Source organism: Carassius gibelio, chromosome B2 (assembly GCF_023724105.1).
Source record: "Carassius gibelio isolate Cgi1373 ecotype wild population from Czech Republic chromosome B2, carGib1.2-hapl.c, whole genome shotgun sequence".
Taxonomy (NCBI): Eukaryota; Metazoa; Chordata; class Actinopteri; order Cypriniformes; family Cyprinidae; genus Carassius; species Carassius gibelio.
Genome location: NC_068397.1, coordinates 32071841 through 32088410, shown reverse-complemented (window position 1 = coordinate 32088410; position 16570 = coordinate 32071841). Strand labels below are relative to the sequence as shown.

Genomic DNA, 16570 nt, shown 5'->3' with positions numbered 1-16570 from the left:
GATCTATGTCCAGTAAGGAAAATGTGGAAAATGGAACCCCTCAGGGAAGTGTTATTAGCCCAGTGTTATTTAATGTAATGATTAACGATATTTTTAGTAAGTTAAATAGAGGTTTTGGAATGGCATTATTTGCTGACGATGCAGCTGTTTGGAAAAGAGGGCGGAACTTGAATTATATTTATAAACAAGTACAACAAGCAATTAATAAAGTAGAGGCATGGGCAGATGAATGGGGTTTTAGAATTTCAGTATCAAAATCAAAATATGTTGTGTTTGGTCTAAAAAGGAAACTTTTAGATAAGACTTTAAGTATTTATAATAGTCCTATAGAAAAAGTTAAATCATTTAAGTTTTTAGGAGTTTGGTTTGAGGAAAGAATGACTTGGAAAGAGCACATAAATAATACAGTGAAAAAATGTGAGAGGGTTATTAATACCTTAAGATGTTTAGTTGGAATAGATTGGGGTGCAAGTAGAGAGTGTTTAATGATGATTTTTAGGGGAATAATTAGAGCTAATATTGATTATGGTTGCATGGTATATAGATCAGCATCAGAATCTGTTTTAAACAAATTGGATGTAGTTCAAGCAAAAGCATTGAGAATTTGTGGAGGAGCAATGAGATCTACTCCACTTAATGCTTTGTTAATTGAAATGGGGGAGACTACATTAGAGCTCAGACGGAATAAATTGTTTCTGTTTTATTGGACAAAGCTACGAAGTCATAATTGTTCTAACCCGGCTAGGATTTTATTAGAGGAACACTGGGAACTCCAGAAAAGGGATGGAAATAAAAAAGAGTGTGGGAAGATGTCAATAGGTAAGGAAGCTCAGGATATAGGAGTGAATGATATCATGATCGCGCCAGTAATTATTTGGCCTCCAGTACCTCCATGGTTACTGCCAGTCCCTAAAGTGGACCTAAGTATTTTAGATCAAATAAAGAAATATGAAGGTAATCCTGTGGATATGGTTTATAATCATTTAAAGAAAATCTGGCCCGAGTATGTGCAGATATTTACGGATGGTTCAATGAAGTTAAGAAGTAGGAAAACCGCAATAGGAGTAAGTATTCCTCAGCTGAAGTTAATGAATGGAAAGCGGTTAACAGATAGTATGTCAGCCATTACTGCAGAGCTGGTGGCTATTTTATTGGCCTTGGAGTGGGTGGAGGAAAATGGACCAGGGAAAAGAATAATTTGTTCAGACTCAAGTGCTGCTTTAATGGCATTAAAGGGAAGGAAAAGTGAAGCCAGGGCAGATTTAGTTGTAGAAGTCTTAGTAACACTTAATAGAGTTAATAAAATGGGGAGTACAGTTGGATTTATTTGGGTACCTGCTCACATTGGTGTTCAGGGAAATGAAGAGGCAGATGAAATGGCAAGAAGTGCAGTAAATAAAAGTGAAGTAGAGTTGGAGGTTATGTTCGGTAGGGTAGAATGTAAAAGTATTATCCAAGAAAGAACATTGAAATTATGGCAAAAAGAATGGAATGAGGGACATAAAGGCAGACATTATTATTCTGTTCAGCCAACAGTAGGACGTAACCTAAATACAACATTAGAAAGGAAAGAGAGTGTCATTCTAACTAGATTAAGGTTGGGCCATTGTGCACTAAACTTTGGGTTAGCAAGGGTTGGAAAACATCTAGATGGCAGATGTAGATGTGGACAAGAAGAAACGGTGAATCATGTAATAATGGAGTGCTCCAACCATCATACAGCAAGATGTCACATGATTTCAGAGTTATTAGAATGTGGAGTCTCTAATATATCTGTTCAGACTATTCTTAACCCAAAGGACTATGAGTCTACAAAGATTTTTATGAAGTTTTTGCACAAGACTGGACTTTACGCAAGGATTTAAAGGATAAACCGAGGCCTCAAATGACCTGAGGAGGGCAGTAATACGCCGGTGATGCGTCTATGCTGCCGCAAATTCAAAAGAAGAAGAAGAAGGTGCATTTCGTCATTGAGAAGCAAGATGGCGTCAGCATCAGAACATCAGGGTGCTCCAGACAGCGAACTGGACGAATTATTAGACAGTAAGGTTTGAAGATAGCTTAAATGTGAAATTATCCACAGTTATAGCGTGCAAATGTTTTATATCTTTAATAATGTTACAGTTTATTGAACTAACATTTCGGAAGCGTTTGTCACTCTAGTCCGGGGTTTACGCTAAGTCTCAGTGATTGAAGTTTTAGTAACGTAAAATCTTTAGATGTGCATCAGTTAATTAAATTAGATATCGTCACTATGACTTTTCTATAGTCACATAAAAACTCACAAGTGATGTCCAACCAGGTTTTGTATCTAAACAGAGCTTATAATCGATGCTGCTGTGTGTACTGGACCTCTAGCTGGTTTTGCTATCCAAACCGTGTGAGATTAGATTAAATCAGTCACAAGATAATATACCATCAACACAGATATAAATATACCCTTGGTACTCCATTGATGGTGTTTCCTCAACTGCAGGTGCTCTTGATGATTTTGACAAGACCAGTGTGCCTCCTGTGGCCCCCACTACCCCTGGTCCAGGAACGACGAGTGATCAGAAGGTAATAAACACATTTTCATTTTTAAATTCTCATTCTCTGCAGTGAGTTGGTTCCATCATTGCTGTTGGTTAATGTATTTGTTTTCTGTTCTTCTCACACTCAGCCTCCTCTGCTGGATGACAGTAAGATCTTCGAGACTCTCTTTGATGGTGAGATGGCCAATCAAGCACGTGAGGAGTGGGAGAAAGCCATGGCCGAGTTAGCGCAAGAAGAACCTCAGCTTCTACAGCATTTTCATAAGCTGTCTGAGGCAGCAGGTAAAGTAGGTGAGTGATCTGCGATGGAGCACTTTATTCACGTTGACTGAAGATATGCAAGTTTAGTTATTAGCCCACTTTCCAATTGTTTTGACTCAACTTTTTTAATTTAGGCACAGATGTAGCTTCACAACAAGAGTTCACCTCCTGTCTTAAGGAGACCCTTGGTGGTTTGGCGAAAAACGCAGACAACCTCCAGGTAAACCCATTCTGAATTTATGTTATTGAAATATAATTCAAGGAAATGGTGGTTTTCCATTCAAAATGGGCTTGGTAAGATTTTGATGCTTTGATCTTACATTTTATTAATTTAAAGCATCCTCTTCCATCTTTATTATTACATTTTATTAATTTAATGAATCCTTGTTGAATAGAAGAATTAAAAAAAAAATCCTACTGACCCTAAACATTTAAAAGGTAATGTGTGACAGAAGACTAGTAATTTACCACTAAATGCAGAATGCAGGACTGGCTGGAGATGATCTGGTAAAGACCTTGGAGAACCTGGGATTGAATGAAAATGGGGAGGGAGGAGATGATGGAAATATTCTCCCAATTATGCAGTCCATTATGCAGAACCTTTTATCCAAAGAAGTTCTATACCCTTCTCTTAAAGAGATAACGGAGAAGGTGAGTTGTTTACTGCATCTGCATGTCTGTCTTAATGACTGTCCTACTGTTTTTGGTACCAGTGAAGCTGGTAAATGCCTGGTGTTAATTTAACATTTGCTTTCAGAAAATCTTGCTACATATTCCATTTAATTTCGGTAGGACAAATATACTAATATAATGCAATTTGCATTTAGTACCCTGAATGGTTGGAGAGCAACAAGCAATCTCTTCCCACAGACCAGTTCATGCGGTATGAGCAACAGTACAAACTAATGGGAGAAATATGCAGCCAATTTGAGAACGATGGAGACAAAGACAGCACGTTTGAAAACATTCTTGAACTCATGCAGAAGGTAGAATGCATGTTTTTAATGCATGTAGTGTACTTATTTAAAAAAATAATACTGCTTACTGATAATGTGCTGATTTTATTTTTGTAAAGAATTAAAAATGTGCAACCTTTATATTTAAAACACATATTAATATTTCTTAATATAAACTTTCAGTAACATACATTTTTCAGCACTATGAATATTTCTGTTCATGGAAATAATGTCTTACCTCTCAGCTGCAAGACTTGGGTCAACCGCCAAAAGAGCTTGCTGGAGAGGCAGTGAGTACTAATTACCTTTCTTTCTTTCTTACTTTGTTTCTTTTAAATAAAAGCTATGTTATATTTACATCATTAATTAATCTCTTTTTTTCTTTTCTTAGCCTCCTGGCTTGAATTTTGACCCAGAATCTCTGCAATTTCCTGGAGTGCAAGGAGTCCCAGGACCAGAGCAGTGCTCAATCATGTGATCTCAATGAGGTCAAATCAATGTACATTTGAAAACGATACAATTTGGAGCTAATTATCTGAACCTGAGTTGGACACAGTTGATCATGCTCCCCTTTTAATGGAGTTTGCTTTTGTGTCTGCACTGAAACTGTGAACGTTCACTACATTAATTTTACTTCGTAGTTCTTGTCCACAGAGGTCCTTTCCATATTTATCCTTATTCCGTTCACTGTCCTCACTGTGCGTTTTGAGTGAAGCTTGATATCTCAGTGTGCTGACAGCTTGGTTTTCAGAATTTTGTGAAGGTTTTACAGTTTTACTTCAAGCACATTTGACAGGTGTCACAGTGAATTGTGTTTTGTGTAAGTAGAGACAAATGGACAGGAAAGGTATTTACAGATTGATTGGTTTAATTTTATTTGTAAATCTCAGAAGAATGGTCTGGGTCAACAAATAGCTTCCATCAGATTGATGAAATTATTTTAATATACAGCGTAATGTCCATTTATTCTCACACTATATCATGTATGCTATTTCTGTGATCTGACAACTAATCTGTGACCAAAACGCATCTCTCAGATCCAGCATTTTCAAAAAACTAACTGCAGACAGTTCTGTGTGATGTGTTAAATCCCAGGATACCTCAAAAGTAGGTTAAAGTTTGCAGCCGTTACATTTGAGGGGATGTTTACATGGTTCTTTTATGCAAACATGTTTGAGTGGATGGAAATGGGATTCTTTCACAGGATCAAATGTGGAGTTGGTTATCAGTTTGCTTTCTTTACATGTGGCATGAGCTCTATCGTAGTATGATATTATGTGGCCAAAATAAAGATTATGATAAGGATAGGATGGCCATGCAGATGAGCCGGACAAAAATATGTAATGGTTACAACACTCAGGGGTTGCTCAAACACAAAGCACTTAAATCAGCTCATCAATATTCTTTGTACTGTAAAATGTTCCATTAAATGTGCAGTTCATTGGTCTTGTCATACCACACTGTATGGAATTGCAATTCTCTAAAATCGAAATAAATGTTATGAACTTACAATGTTTTATATTCTTCTCCAATTTAATCCTGTTACATATCAAATTAAATTAACAACACAACACACAAATGTCTGATTTTTTTTGTTAAAATGTATTTTTTAATTAACCAATTTTTACCCATTTTACAATATTTTTATGGCTTTAACACTTTCCTTTAAAATCACTTAAAGTAAAGAGATTTGTGACCCCGTTATATATTATTTTTGTAGGTAAATTCTCACTTCTGCTTGGAATATTTAATTATAATACGTTTTTATTCACCAAGCAATGTATCATAAAATAATTTGACATTTATAGCGTTTTTATGTATTTTAATTTATTTTTGTTTGTTTTAATTCAATTAATCATTGTTGTATTGTTGTGGTAGTTCCCGATGAAAAGTGTTACTGGGAACATACAGAATTGTAAAATTGTATAAAGATTTTATTTTCTCTAGATTTAAAGTCAGAAAATCAATCACAAAACAAATAATAAAGGTTATGTTATAATATGTATTGGCACTAATAATATAATGACTAAAATAACAAGGAACAATGCCATAAACTATTATTTACTTCAGAATTTCTGAGTATTATTTCCCATTTATTTAAAATGGTCTTCTAGACGACTGCCAAGGGGAAATGCGTTTAAATCTTTTTCTTCTCTTTTATTTTTTACTGCGTTTTCATCTTTAGGCTCTAACGAAGGCTCTATGACGTGGACTTTGCGATGTTGGCATTTGAATCGTCAAACTTTATTTGTGGCGCACGGAAACACCGACGGGGTTGAGTGGATTCAGTAGACGTGTCCTCTGCGGAAGTGCAGTTGCAGAATCAAAAAGCAAAATCCCTTCCTCACGGGGGATGGTTTTAGGATTTACATTAACGTAAACGGAGCTATATCTTCTTACAGTACGCATTCCTATTCGGTCATTATTGTCAGTGAAAATGTTGACCAAGTTTGAGACTAAGTCGGCCCGAGTGAAAGGTAAGAGATCTTCTCTGGCTAGCTTCACTTGACTGCAGTATAACTTAATTATTATGGCGCTTATGTAAACCAGTGGTTTGATTTTATTCTATTCTTTATGTCTGTAGAACATAATGTCTTTTTATGAAGGATTCAGTTCATATCGTTTTGAATATTGTGTGTCATTCGGTGTTAGCACAAAGCTAGTTAGTTAGCACAAAGTTAGCCATCCAGACGTTAAAATAAATTTTCTCTAACTTACGCTTAAATTTCATATTTATGTTTCATTGAGAACATGTCAATGACATTAAACTGACCAGATTGTTATTATCGATAAAGCTGTAATGGTGACAGTAATCAGTTTAAATCAGTGTCACAAATGTTAATAAATGCCTGAACCGATTGTATTGTGTTTTTCCGCAGGGCTGAGTTTCCACCCGAAACGGCCCTGGATTCTGACTAGTTTGCACAACGGCGTCATCCAGCTGTGGGACTATCGCATGTGCACCCTCATCGACAAATTTGACGAGCATGATGGTATGAAACAGCTGATCAACGATTTCAGTCTCTTGTGGTTCTCTTCAGAGACCTCATAATGTTGTCAATTAATTTAGGTCCAGTCAGAGGCATTGACTTTCATAAGCAGCAGCCACTGTTTGTGTCTGGAGGAGATGACTACAAGATCAAGGTTTGCTTGCTTCATTTTAAATAACTGATGTTTAATAAATTTGTCGCCTGGTTACTTTTACTATATAGTTTCATATGAATTTTTGGTAACACTTTACAACAAGTTAACAAGATCTACTATAAATGCTTCTAAATTATTTATTAGTCTTAATGATCATTGTAATTATTACTAATACAGTAATTTTTAAAAATTAACGTTACCTAATGAACCTGAGCGAACATACATTTACAATGAACCATTGTATTTAAGGTTAATGAATACAGTAACAAATGTATTTGAATACATCTGCTAATGGGAAGTTATTGTAAAGTGTTTTCTTTTTAAGCTGATATTTATTTGATTTGATTTTTAGGTGTGGAACTACAAGCTGCGTCGGTGTCTCTTTACTCTTCTTGGACATCTTGACTACATTCGTACCACATTCTTTCATCACGTGAGCCCCGTCAACTTTGTGATGGCTTCATAATTATTTTGATTATGTTTATTTAATCAGTGAGAGTAACACATAGATATAATTTTCAGGAGTATCCCTGGATCCTGAGTGCCTCAGATGATCAAACCATTCGCATTTGGAATTGGCAGTCCAGAACATGTGTCTGGTGAGACTTTATATAGGTTATGAACTAGTGGATGTGCAGAAGTAATACATTTTTTTTTTTTATTCATTCATAATATTTTATTTGGTTGTTGAAGCTATTTTTGAAACCAATATTATTGATTTTAACATTTGCAGATAAAACAAAAATAAATTTTGTGCACTTTGTACTCATTTCACATGTATATGTTTTTTCACTTGCTAATTTTAATTTTCTCTGACCATTAGCTCAGTGAAACTGAGTTGTATATGTTCTCTGTTCTGTTTCTTCTCTGTAGTGTGCTGACGGGGCATAATCACTATGTGATGTGTGCTCAGTTCCACCCATCTGAGGACCTGGTGGTGTCGGCTAGCTTGGATCAGACTGTGCGCGTGTGGGATATTTCCGGTGAGGAGGCTCGGGACAGGATTGAGTAGTTTTGGGACGGTTGGGGAGGTGGGAATGGAGAGAGAGGATGGAGGAAATTAGAGGCTACCTAATGGCATTCTCTTCCTCATTCCTCTCTCAGTAATGTGTGCAGAACAAAACTCTGTGGGCTCAAAGCAAAAATGCCTTGCACACTGATGCTGTAAGCATCAAGCATTCATCTAGTGATTTGGAACTCCATTTTTATTATTCTTGGGATTTTAAAATCTCTTAAAGGTGATGTTTAAATGGAACAGCAATTCATGAAGCACTTAAATAAAGATTTACCATATGTTCACCTGCTCAAAAAGTCCTGTTTAAGAAATGGTGAATGTTATAGGCATTTTTGAGATTTTGCATGTTTTAATGAAATTGTCCATGTCTGTCCTTTGCTTTCAATACTGAACTCTTTTCTTTCTCATTAACCTTTTAACCTGCTGCTGTCTGCACTGACTAACAACAAATAACTCCTTCATTAAAGCTTACACTGAACAGATAGTTTCTCTCTACCTTCACAAAAAAATGTGGAATGAATATATTGCTGCATGGATACTATGCAATCCGTATGTAATTGTATGTGATAATGCGACCTAAAAATAATTTTTGCATCTAAATTTAATTATAAACACATTTCTTTTTAACATCTTTTGGATGAAGTTTCATCAAAACTATAAGCATTTGCATGAACAGGAACAATTGGGATCCCAAATCCCTGATTCATTTGTGAAATTCACAGAAGTATGCAAACATTTAAACTAGATTTCTTCATACCCTGCATTGATGTCATTTCTCATCCATAGATGATATTTATGATTAGATTCCTCCTCAAGTTGATCAGTCTATCTGAATGCAACTTTTCGATCAGTAACATGAACATAGATTGTCATTTAATTATTAAATGACTCCTAACACCACTTGAATGCATGATGGAATCCATCTATTAATGCATTACAATATGCAATAACAAATGCAAGACTTAACTGGAGTCTTTCTCACTCCATTAACATCCAGTGCCCCTCCAGAGAACATTTTGACACGCTCCACCCCATCAATCCACCATTCAGTTCCATCCCTGCTCACTTCCTGTACAGCTCCTTTGCCCCTCTGGAAACATCCACATCTGTACATTGGTTTCTAGTGCAGCTTTTGTTGGACTTTTATTCATTTAGCAGATATCTGGAGTGCTGAGATCTCAGACACACTCTCTGTTCTCCTCTCTTTTTCTCTGCGTCCTGACCTGAGTTAAGCTGATTTGCTCTCTGTCATTGATTTACATGCATCCTATCCAATCTCAAATGATTTTGACCTCTCTGTGATCATAATTGAACTTTTTCATTCATGATTATTGTCTCTGTTCTTAATCTGGTGGTTAAGTTTACTTCCTTAACTCAGTTTAAGACCTCGTGGAGGATGTTTGTTGTGTTTGTGTTCTCTAGCACCAGCGAATGTTTAGAAGCCCAACAAAATGTTTGTGTTTACTTTCAGAATCACAAATGTGTTTTTGAGCAGCAGTTTTAATGTGGTTCCTCTCTCTTCCCTCCCCGGTATGTGGGTGTTCCTGTGTAATTTGTAAACGGTCCCTTGTGTGTGTCGGACTGTAAATGTTGCTTCCAGGTCTGAGGAAGAAGAACTTGTCTCCGGGTTCTGTGGACACGGATGTGCGTGGCATCTCTGGTGTGGACCTGTTTGGGGGCTCTGATGCAGTAGTGAAGCACGTTCTGGAGGTAAGAATGTGGTTGTAATGGCATAATAAAAATTGCATCTAATCTTTGTATTTAAAAGTGCTTGTGTTGGGGTTGATTGAATGAAGTTTGTTGTTGGTTTGAATGAAAGTTTGTGTTCTCTTGCTCTGGTCTAAGGGTCACGATCGAGGCGTAAACTGGGCAGCCTTCCATCCCAGCATGCCTCTCATTGTGTCAGGAGCAGATGACCGCCAGGTCAAGATCTGGAGGATGAACGGTATGTGTCATTGGAAATGTAAAAATGTTGTCCCATTTCAAACCCTAGTAAACTTCCTCGCTATCTGCTACCTATACAGGCAGTTAAAAACGTATCTTTTGAGTTTGTTTATAACTAAAAGTCACATATTTTATCCATTAGTTCTTTTTTTCCCCCTCTCTTTTTTTGGAAATGATCTCTTCCTCTAGAATCAAAAGCATGGGAGTTGGACACCTGTCGAGGGCACTACAACAATGTTTCCTGTGCGGTGTTCCATCCTCGTCAGGAGCTCATCCTGTCCAACTCTGAGGACAAGAGCATCCGTGTGTGGGATATGTCCAAGAGGACAGGCGTCCAGACCTTTCGCAGAGATCACGACCGTTTCTGGGTGCTGGGGGCTCACCCCAACCTCAACCTGTTTGCTGCTGGTAGGTTAATAATAATAATTAAGCAAGTGGTTTTGGTGATGAAATGAGATGAGTTAAAGTATAAATTTGTACCTTTCCAGGCCATGACAGTGGGATGCTGGTGTTTAAACTGGAAAGAGAACGTCCAGCTTATGCTGTGTATGGTAACATGCTGTACTATGTAAAAGATCGCTTCCTGCGTCAGCTTGACTTCAACAGCAGCAAGGATACACCCGTCATGCAGCTGCGCAGGTGTGGGGATTTTAGTGTCTTTTCTACTGCAGGTCTAAAAAACAAATGCTCATCTACAAAAGGTTTAGTGCAGTTGAACTTTTCAGTTGAATGGCTTCTTTTATATTGACAGTGGATCCAAATTCCCAGTGTTCAGCATGTCCTACAACCCTGCAGAAAATGCTGTGCTGTTGTGCACTGTGAGTATTGTTGACTCTATCAGGCTGCTTAGTCAAATCGAGGTTCATTTGCGCATTTCATTTCTTCCTCTTTCCATTTCAGAGAGCTACTAACCTGGAAAACAGCACATATGATCTGTATTCCATTCCCAGAGAGAGTGACTCACAGAATCCTGATGGTAACATTTTATCCTTTCTCTTTACAATTTCCTAATTTCTTATGTAGAATGGAATTGTTATGGTTCTCTACACAATTTCAGCTCCAGAGGGAAAGCGTTCCTCTGGACTAACCGCGGTTTGGGTGGCTAGGAACCGATTTGCTGTACTCGACCGCATGCACTCAGTAAGTGAATCAAGCCACACTTATTTGAAGAACACAGTGCTGCAGTGATGACATTTATGTAGGCCTACCCTGGAAGTTAGCATCACCCTGGTTCCCTCTGCAAAACCTCAATTAGATTTATTTTTTTATTTTTTTCTGTTGGCTTATCACAAAAAATAAGTTCTGCAACCAACAAAAGTTTGAGTCTTACATTTAGTTCATCATAATAAACTTTACTAACGAAGACAACTTAAAGCTTAAATACAGTCTCCAGAAGATAAAAGCAAAACAACCTCTCTAATTCCATTAAAGGGATAGTTCACCCAAAAATGAAAATTCTGTCATTAATTACTTGCCTTCATGTCTTACAGCTTTGGAACGCCATGAGGGTGAATAATTAATGACAACAACAAAAATCACAAGGGGGTATTACTGATATGTTGTATCTCTTAGGATAAAATGTGAAAATATATTGACTTATTTGGGGTATTTGACCAAAAACCCATTCTTAAATCCCATTTACTTCAGGACAATGTGAAACCAAAAGTATTAAAATGCAGACTTGCTTCTGAATTTTGGCATAGAAAAATAGGTCATCCTTGCCACACTCTGTAGTATGTAGGAAAGAAGTATGACATTGTACACATGTACACAAACAAAGCGCTTATTCTCTATGGTTATCCCGCTGCAGCTCCTGATCAAGAACCTGAAGAATGAGATTGTGAAGAAGGTGCAGGTACCGAGCTGTGAGGAGATCTTCTACGCTGGAACTGGATCTCTTCTGCTGCGTGATGCTGACGGAGTCACGCTGTTTGACGTGCAGCAAAAGCGTTCCCTCGCTACAGTCAAAATCGCTAAAGTCAAATATGTGGTGTGGAGCTCCGATGCCAACCATGTGGCCCTGCTGGCCAAACACGGTAGTGAATGCACACTAATCGGTTATATAGGCTTCAACATATTGATTTTTTTAATCACAAATAGCCACCTTTAAGGGTTGTGTAAGCGTGTATGCTTTGTCAAATAGAATAAACCCACATGCTTATGTTTTCTTTGATTTACCAGATTGTTACACATCTGACTCTCTGCTTTTGCTTTTCAGCCATCATGATCTGCAACAAGAAGTTAGAGAGCCTGTGTAACATCCATGAGAACATCAGAGTGAAGAGTGGCGCCTGGGCCGAGAATGAAGTCTTCATCTACACCACCTCCAACCACATCAAATATGCTCTCACCTCCGGGTACTGCACCAACAGCCTCACATGCAACCATTTAATCAAAAAAACCCTACTGTTTTGTTAATCGTGAAAGATTAACCTTTAAATAAAATATTTTCATAGGGATCATGGTATAATCCGTACATTGGATTTACCCATCTATGTGACAAGAGTCAGAGGCAACAGTGTGTACTGTCTGGATCGTGAGTGCAGACCACGAGTGCTCAATATTGACCCCACTGAGTACCGTTTTAAATTGGCTCTGGTCAATCGCAAATATGAAGAGGTTAGTGCATATTTTCATATTTTCAATAATTACATTTGTGCCTTAATTTTTTCTTTTTTTTATCTGAATAAAAATGTATATAAATTGTGTAATCTTTTTTTTTTTTTTTTGCTCAATCTGATTTGCTTTTAATAACCATTATTTTTGTATTTCTGTTTTGCTTTATTTTTATGCATTACATTTGGCTTTTAAAATTGCTTTCATTCACTGAAATAATAGATTCTGTTTTAGTTAACTATAGCAACACTGTTAATCACCCATTTTTTTCCTGCCCAACACCCTCAGGTTCTTCATATGGTGCGTAACGCTAAACTGGTAGGCCAGTCCATCATTGCCTACCTGCAGAAGAAGGGCTACCCAGAGGTTGCTCTGCACTTCGTCAAAGATGAGAAGACTCGTTTCAGCCTGGCTCTGGAGTGTGGAAACATTGAGGTATACAGAACTAACATTTATGGAGGACCAAGTCTTCAACACTTTTGCCTGAACAGGTGTTCATTCTTGATTTGTTTGTTCATGCAGGTGGCGTTAGAGGCTGCAAAAGCCCTGGATGAGCGTAGCTGCTGGGAGCGTCTCGGTGAGGCTGCGCTCCTGCAGGGCCATCACCAGGTGGTGGAGATGTGCTACCAGAGAACCAAGAACTTTGACAAACTCACCTTCCTGTACCTTATCACTGGCAACCTGGCCAAACTCAGGAAGATGATGAAGATAGGTGAGTGGCAAGGAAAAATCATGAGTACAATACCTTTCACAAGTTTGTGTTTGGTAGGAATTTTTTATATATTTTTCATAGAATTCTAATTTATTTGCCAAGGCTGCATTGTTTAGATAAAAAATACAGCAAAAACAGCAATATTATGAAATGGTATTCCATTTTAAATGAATTGTTTTCTATTATTAACATTGTTGCTGCTTCATAGTCTTGTGGTTAATTTCTATGGATTATTTGAATGATGTTTTGTGTTACAGCTGAGATAAGAAAGGACATGAGTGGACATTATCAGGGCGCTCTCTATCTGGGTGACGTCAGTGAACGTGTGAGAATCCTGAAGAACTGTGGCCAGAGTGAGTGCTGTCACTTTTTTCTTTGTTCGCATGATCGTTTTAAAAGAAAATGACTTCTATATCACATGCATTCTCAGAGTCTCTGGCTTACCTGACTGCTGCCACTCATGGGATGGATGAGGAGGCTGAAGCCCTGAAGGAGACCTTTGACCTGGAAAAAGAGATGGTATGTTTTATTCTCTTGACAAACAGAGATGCACTGATTTGTAGATGAATGATTGAGCGATGGGTTCCCTCCATGTGCAGGTGCCAGAAGTGGACCCCAATGCCCAGCTGTTGCAGCCACCACCTCCCATCAACCCCTTGGATACCAACTGGCCTCTGCTCACCGTCTCCAAGGGCTTCTTTGAGGGAGCCATTGCTGCCAAAGGTGAGGTTTTGTGATACTCATACTGGCTCAGAGTGGGTAACCAGGATTTATGAGGTTGGAGGCATTTCATGTTGAAGAATAAAATGTTTTTTAATGGTTGCTTGAGTAGGACGTGCTGGTCAGATGGTTGCTGACCTGGACATGGATGCTTCAGGAGGAGAAGGCTGGGGAGAAGATGCAGAACTTCATTTGGATGAAGGTATATACTATTATGAAATGATTTTTGAAGGAGGAAACTAGACCAAATGATCAAATCACTTAAGCTCTCTCATATTCCAGATGGATTTATGGATGCTCAAGAGGGTTTGGGAGATGAGGGAGCTATTGGGAAAGAGGAAGGAGGAGGCTGGGATGTTGAGGAAGATCTGGACCTCCCGCCAGAACTGGTTAAGTGTGGTGTAGAACTGAAATCAAAATCACAACTGTTTGTGACTGGTTTGAAACTGAATCCTAAGTAACCTTGTATCTTGTCTTTCCTTTAACCAATAGGATGTGCCTTCTGTTGGTGGAGGTGGCGCAGATGGCGAAGGTTTCTTTGTGCCGCCCACCAAGGGCACAAGCCCCACACAGATGTGGTGCAACAACTCTCAGCTGGTGGTGGATCACTTATTGGCTGGATCTTTTGAGACCGCTATGAGGGTAAAGAGATCTCTCAAAACTATAGATACATTTTCTGATGTCCTTTTTTTTTTTTTTTTTTTTTTTTTTTTTTAAGTTGAGGCAGGACAGAAAAACAGTAATGAGTCTAAACTACTAAATAATAATGTATCAGATGCATCTTTGCTGTCTCTCTAATGTTTTCTGTTCCCTTTTCTACAGTTGCTGCATGACCAGGTTGGTGTGGTTCAGTTTGGACCATATAAGCAACTGTTCATGCAAACCCTGTCCCGTGGGCGCACCTGTTACCTGGGCCTGCCGTCTCTGCCCTGCTTACACAGTTACCCCCAGAGGAACTGGAAGGACAGCGGGGCTAAAGGAGGTCTGCCAGCGGTGGGCCTGCGTCTCTCTGATCTCATTTCACGCCTGCAGCACTGCTATCAGCTGACCACAGCAGGGCGCTTTGAAGAAGCTGTTGATCGTTTCAGAGCCGTTCTCCTCTCCGTACCACTGCTTGTGGTCGACAACAAACAGGAGATAGCAGAGGTGTGTTTTCATTCAGGATGAGAAGTATATTGTTTTATATAGGGGTTACTAAACATTCTCTTTACTTTTACTCAGGCTCAACAGCTTATCACTATCTGTAAAGAGTATATTATTGGCCTCACTATGGAGACAGAGAGGAAGAAACTTCCCAAAGACACTCTCGATCAACAAAAGAGACTTTGTGAGGTACATGTATTTTTAAAATTCTATAATTGTATTTAAATATGTAAAAAATGTATATTATAAAATTAAAATGTCAAAATTTAATTAATTTTTTTTCTGTGTGTGTTTCAGATGGCAGCATATTTCACACATTGCAGTCTGCAGCCTGTCCACATGGTGTTGGTGTTGAGAACAGCACTCAATCTTTTCTTCAAACTGCGCAACTTCAAAACAGCAGCAGGTTTTGCCCGCCGTCTGCTTGAGTTGGGTCCCAAACCAGAAGTGGCGCAACAGGTAAATGGTTAATTGTTGTAATGGTTTTACACAAGTATCCCCTAACCCATAGCTGTTCAGACAGATGGGTTTTCTCACATTAAAAGCTGAGATGAGTTCACTTTTTTGATAGTATTAAAAAAAAAAAAAAAAACACTTATTTGTGTCAGCATACTGGGCATGTAAAAAAAATTCATTAAAATAAAAAATGCATACATTGATAAGTACATTATGTACAAAATCATTTCAATATGTAATGATGACAAGTCTTAAGCCATTCGGAGGCCCCCTAATAGGTCCTGGCCCAGTTTGTTTTTGTGTGTGTGTGTGTGTGTCTTCATCTTCATTTAATAACCTGTTTCCATCTTAACTTTTTCAGACACGAAAGATTCTTGCAGCATGCGAGAAGAGCCTGACAGATGCTCACCAACTGAACTATGACCCCCACAATCCCTTTGACATCTGCCCAGCCTCTTTCACTCCCCTGTACCGTGGGCGGCCGGTGGAGAAATGCCCCCTCTCTGGAGCCTGCTACTGCCCCAAATACAAAGGAGAGGTCTGCAGGGTCACACAGGTTAGTTGTAAACCCTTGTAAACTCCATGTTTAATTAGTGTTGGTTTATTGAAGATAGAAAGTCTAACTTTGTTAATATGTGACAAAGTAACTCTTCCCCTTGTTCCATCTGATCATGCGGTGCTATAAAGTGAAGGATCGATTTCATTGGCTGTTTCTCTCCTGTTTCCTAGGCCACAGAGATTGGTAAAGATGTGATCGGATTGCGTGTCAGCCCACTGCAGTTCCGTTGAGCACGCATTATATAAACATGGATGGAAACAGATGTGCTTCTCTCTCACATATACTTTCCTTTATAAGATGAAGTAATTAAAATAGAAAATACCTTGTTGCGTGACTAATCTCCCTATGACTGTGCTTTCTATTATTAATATCTGAGGTCTCTACAGTATGTATGCTTGTTTCATTAATGTGGCAAAATGTGCAAAACAAAGATTCCTGTGAAACACTTTAAATGTTGAAATAAAATTCTGGTAAACAAATGTTTCACCATGTTTTTTCTTCTTCGTGCAA

At 38.3% G+C, this 16570-nt stretch overlaps 2 protein-coding genes across 3 annotated transcripts; both read left to right on the top strand.

The window, feature by feature from the left end:
• Positions 1-430: 430 nt before the first annotated feature.
• On the top strand, positions 431-5263 carry LOC127951622 (peroxisomal biogenesis factor 19-like). 2 transcript variants are annotated; one of them, XM_052549612.1, is made up of 8 exons: positions 1892-2043; positions 2477-2559; positions 2663-2825; positions 2930-3015; positions 3276-3446; positions 3623-3781; positions 3997-4041; positions 4143-5263. In XM_052549612.1, the coding sequence occupies exons 1-8, from the start codon at positions 1917-1919 to the stop codon at positions 4227-4229; spliced, it is 921 nt and encodes a 306-aa protein (XP_052405572.1). In that variant the 5' UTR covers positions 1892-1916; the 3' UTR covers positions 4230-5263. The 2 variants fall into 2 exon arrangements, 1 of the variants encoding a protein (XP_052405572.1); XR_008152680.1 differs by lacking the exons at positions 2663-2825; positions 2930-3015; positions 3276-3446; ... (1 more) ...; positions 3997-4041; positions 4143-5263 and having other exon boundaries at positions 431-2043.
• Positions 5264-5999: 736 nt separating this feature from the next.
• Positions 6000-16539, top strand: LOC127951616 (coatomer subunit alpha). Its single transcript, XM_052549605.1, has 29 exons — positions 6000-6228; positions 6631-6744; positions 6822-6895; positions 7248-7328; positions 7418-7494; positions 7769-7878; positions 9511-9620; positions 9756-9855; positions 10044-10262; positions 10343-10493; positions 10606-10672; positions 10755-10830; positions 10912-10994; positions 11665-11890; positions 12073-12211; positions 12311-12473; positions 12759-12905; positions 12993-13182; positions 13440-13535; positions 13613-13701; positions 13782-13905; positions 14015-14104; positions 14185-14291; positions 14395-14544; positions 14725-15048; positions 15124-15234; positions 15343-15504; positions 15863-16057; positions 16231-16539. Exons 1-29 carry the CDS (start codon positions 6189-6191, stop codon positions 16288-16290), a joined length of 3675 nt encoding a protein of 1224 aa, XP_052405565.1. The 5' UTR covers positions 6000-6188; the 3' UTR covers positions 16291-16539.
• Positions 16540-16570: the final 31 nt, after the last annotated feature.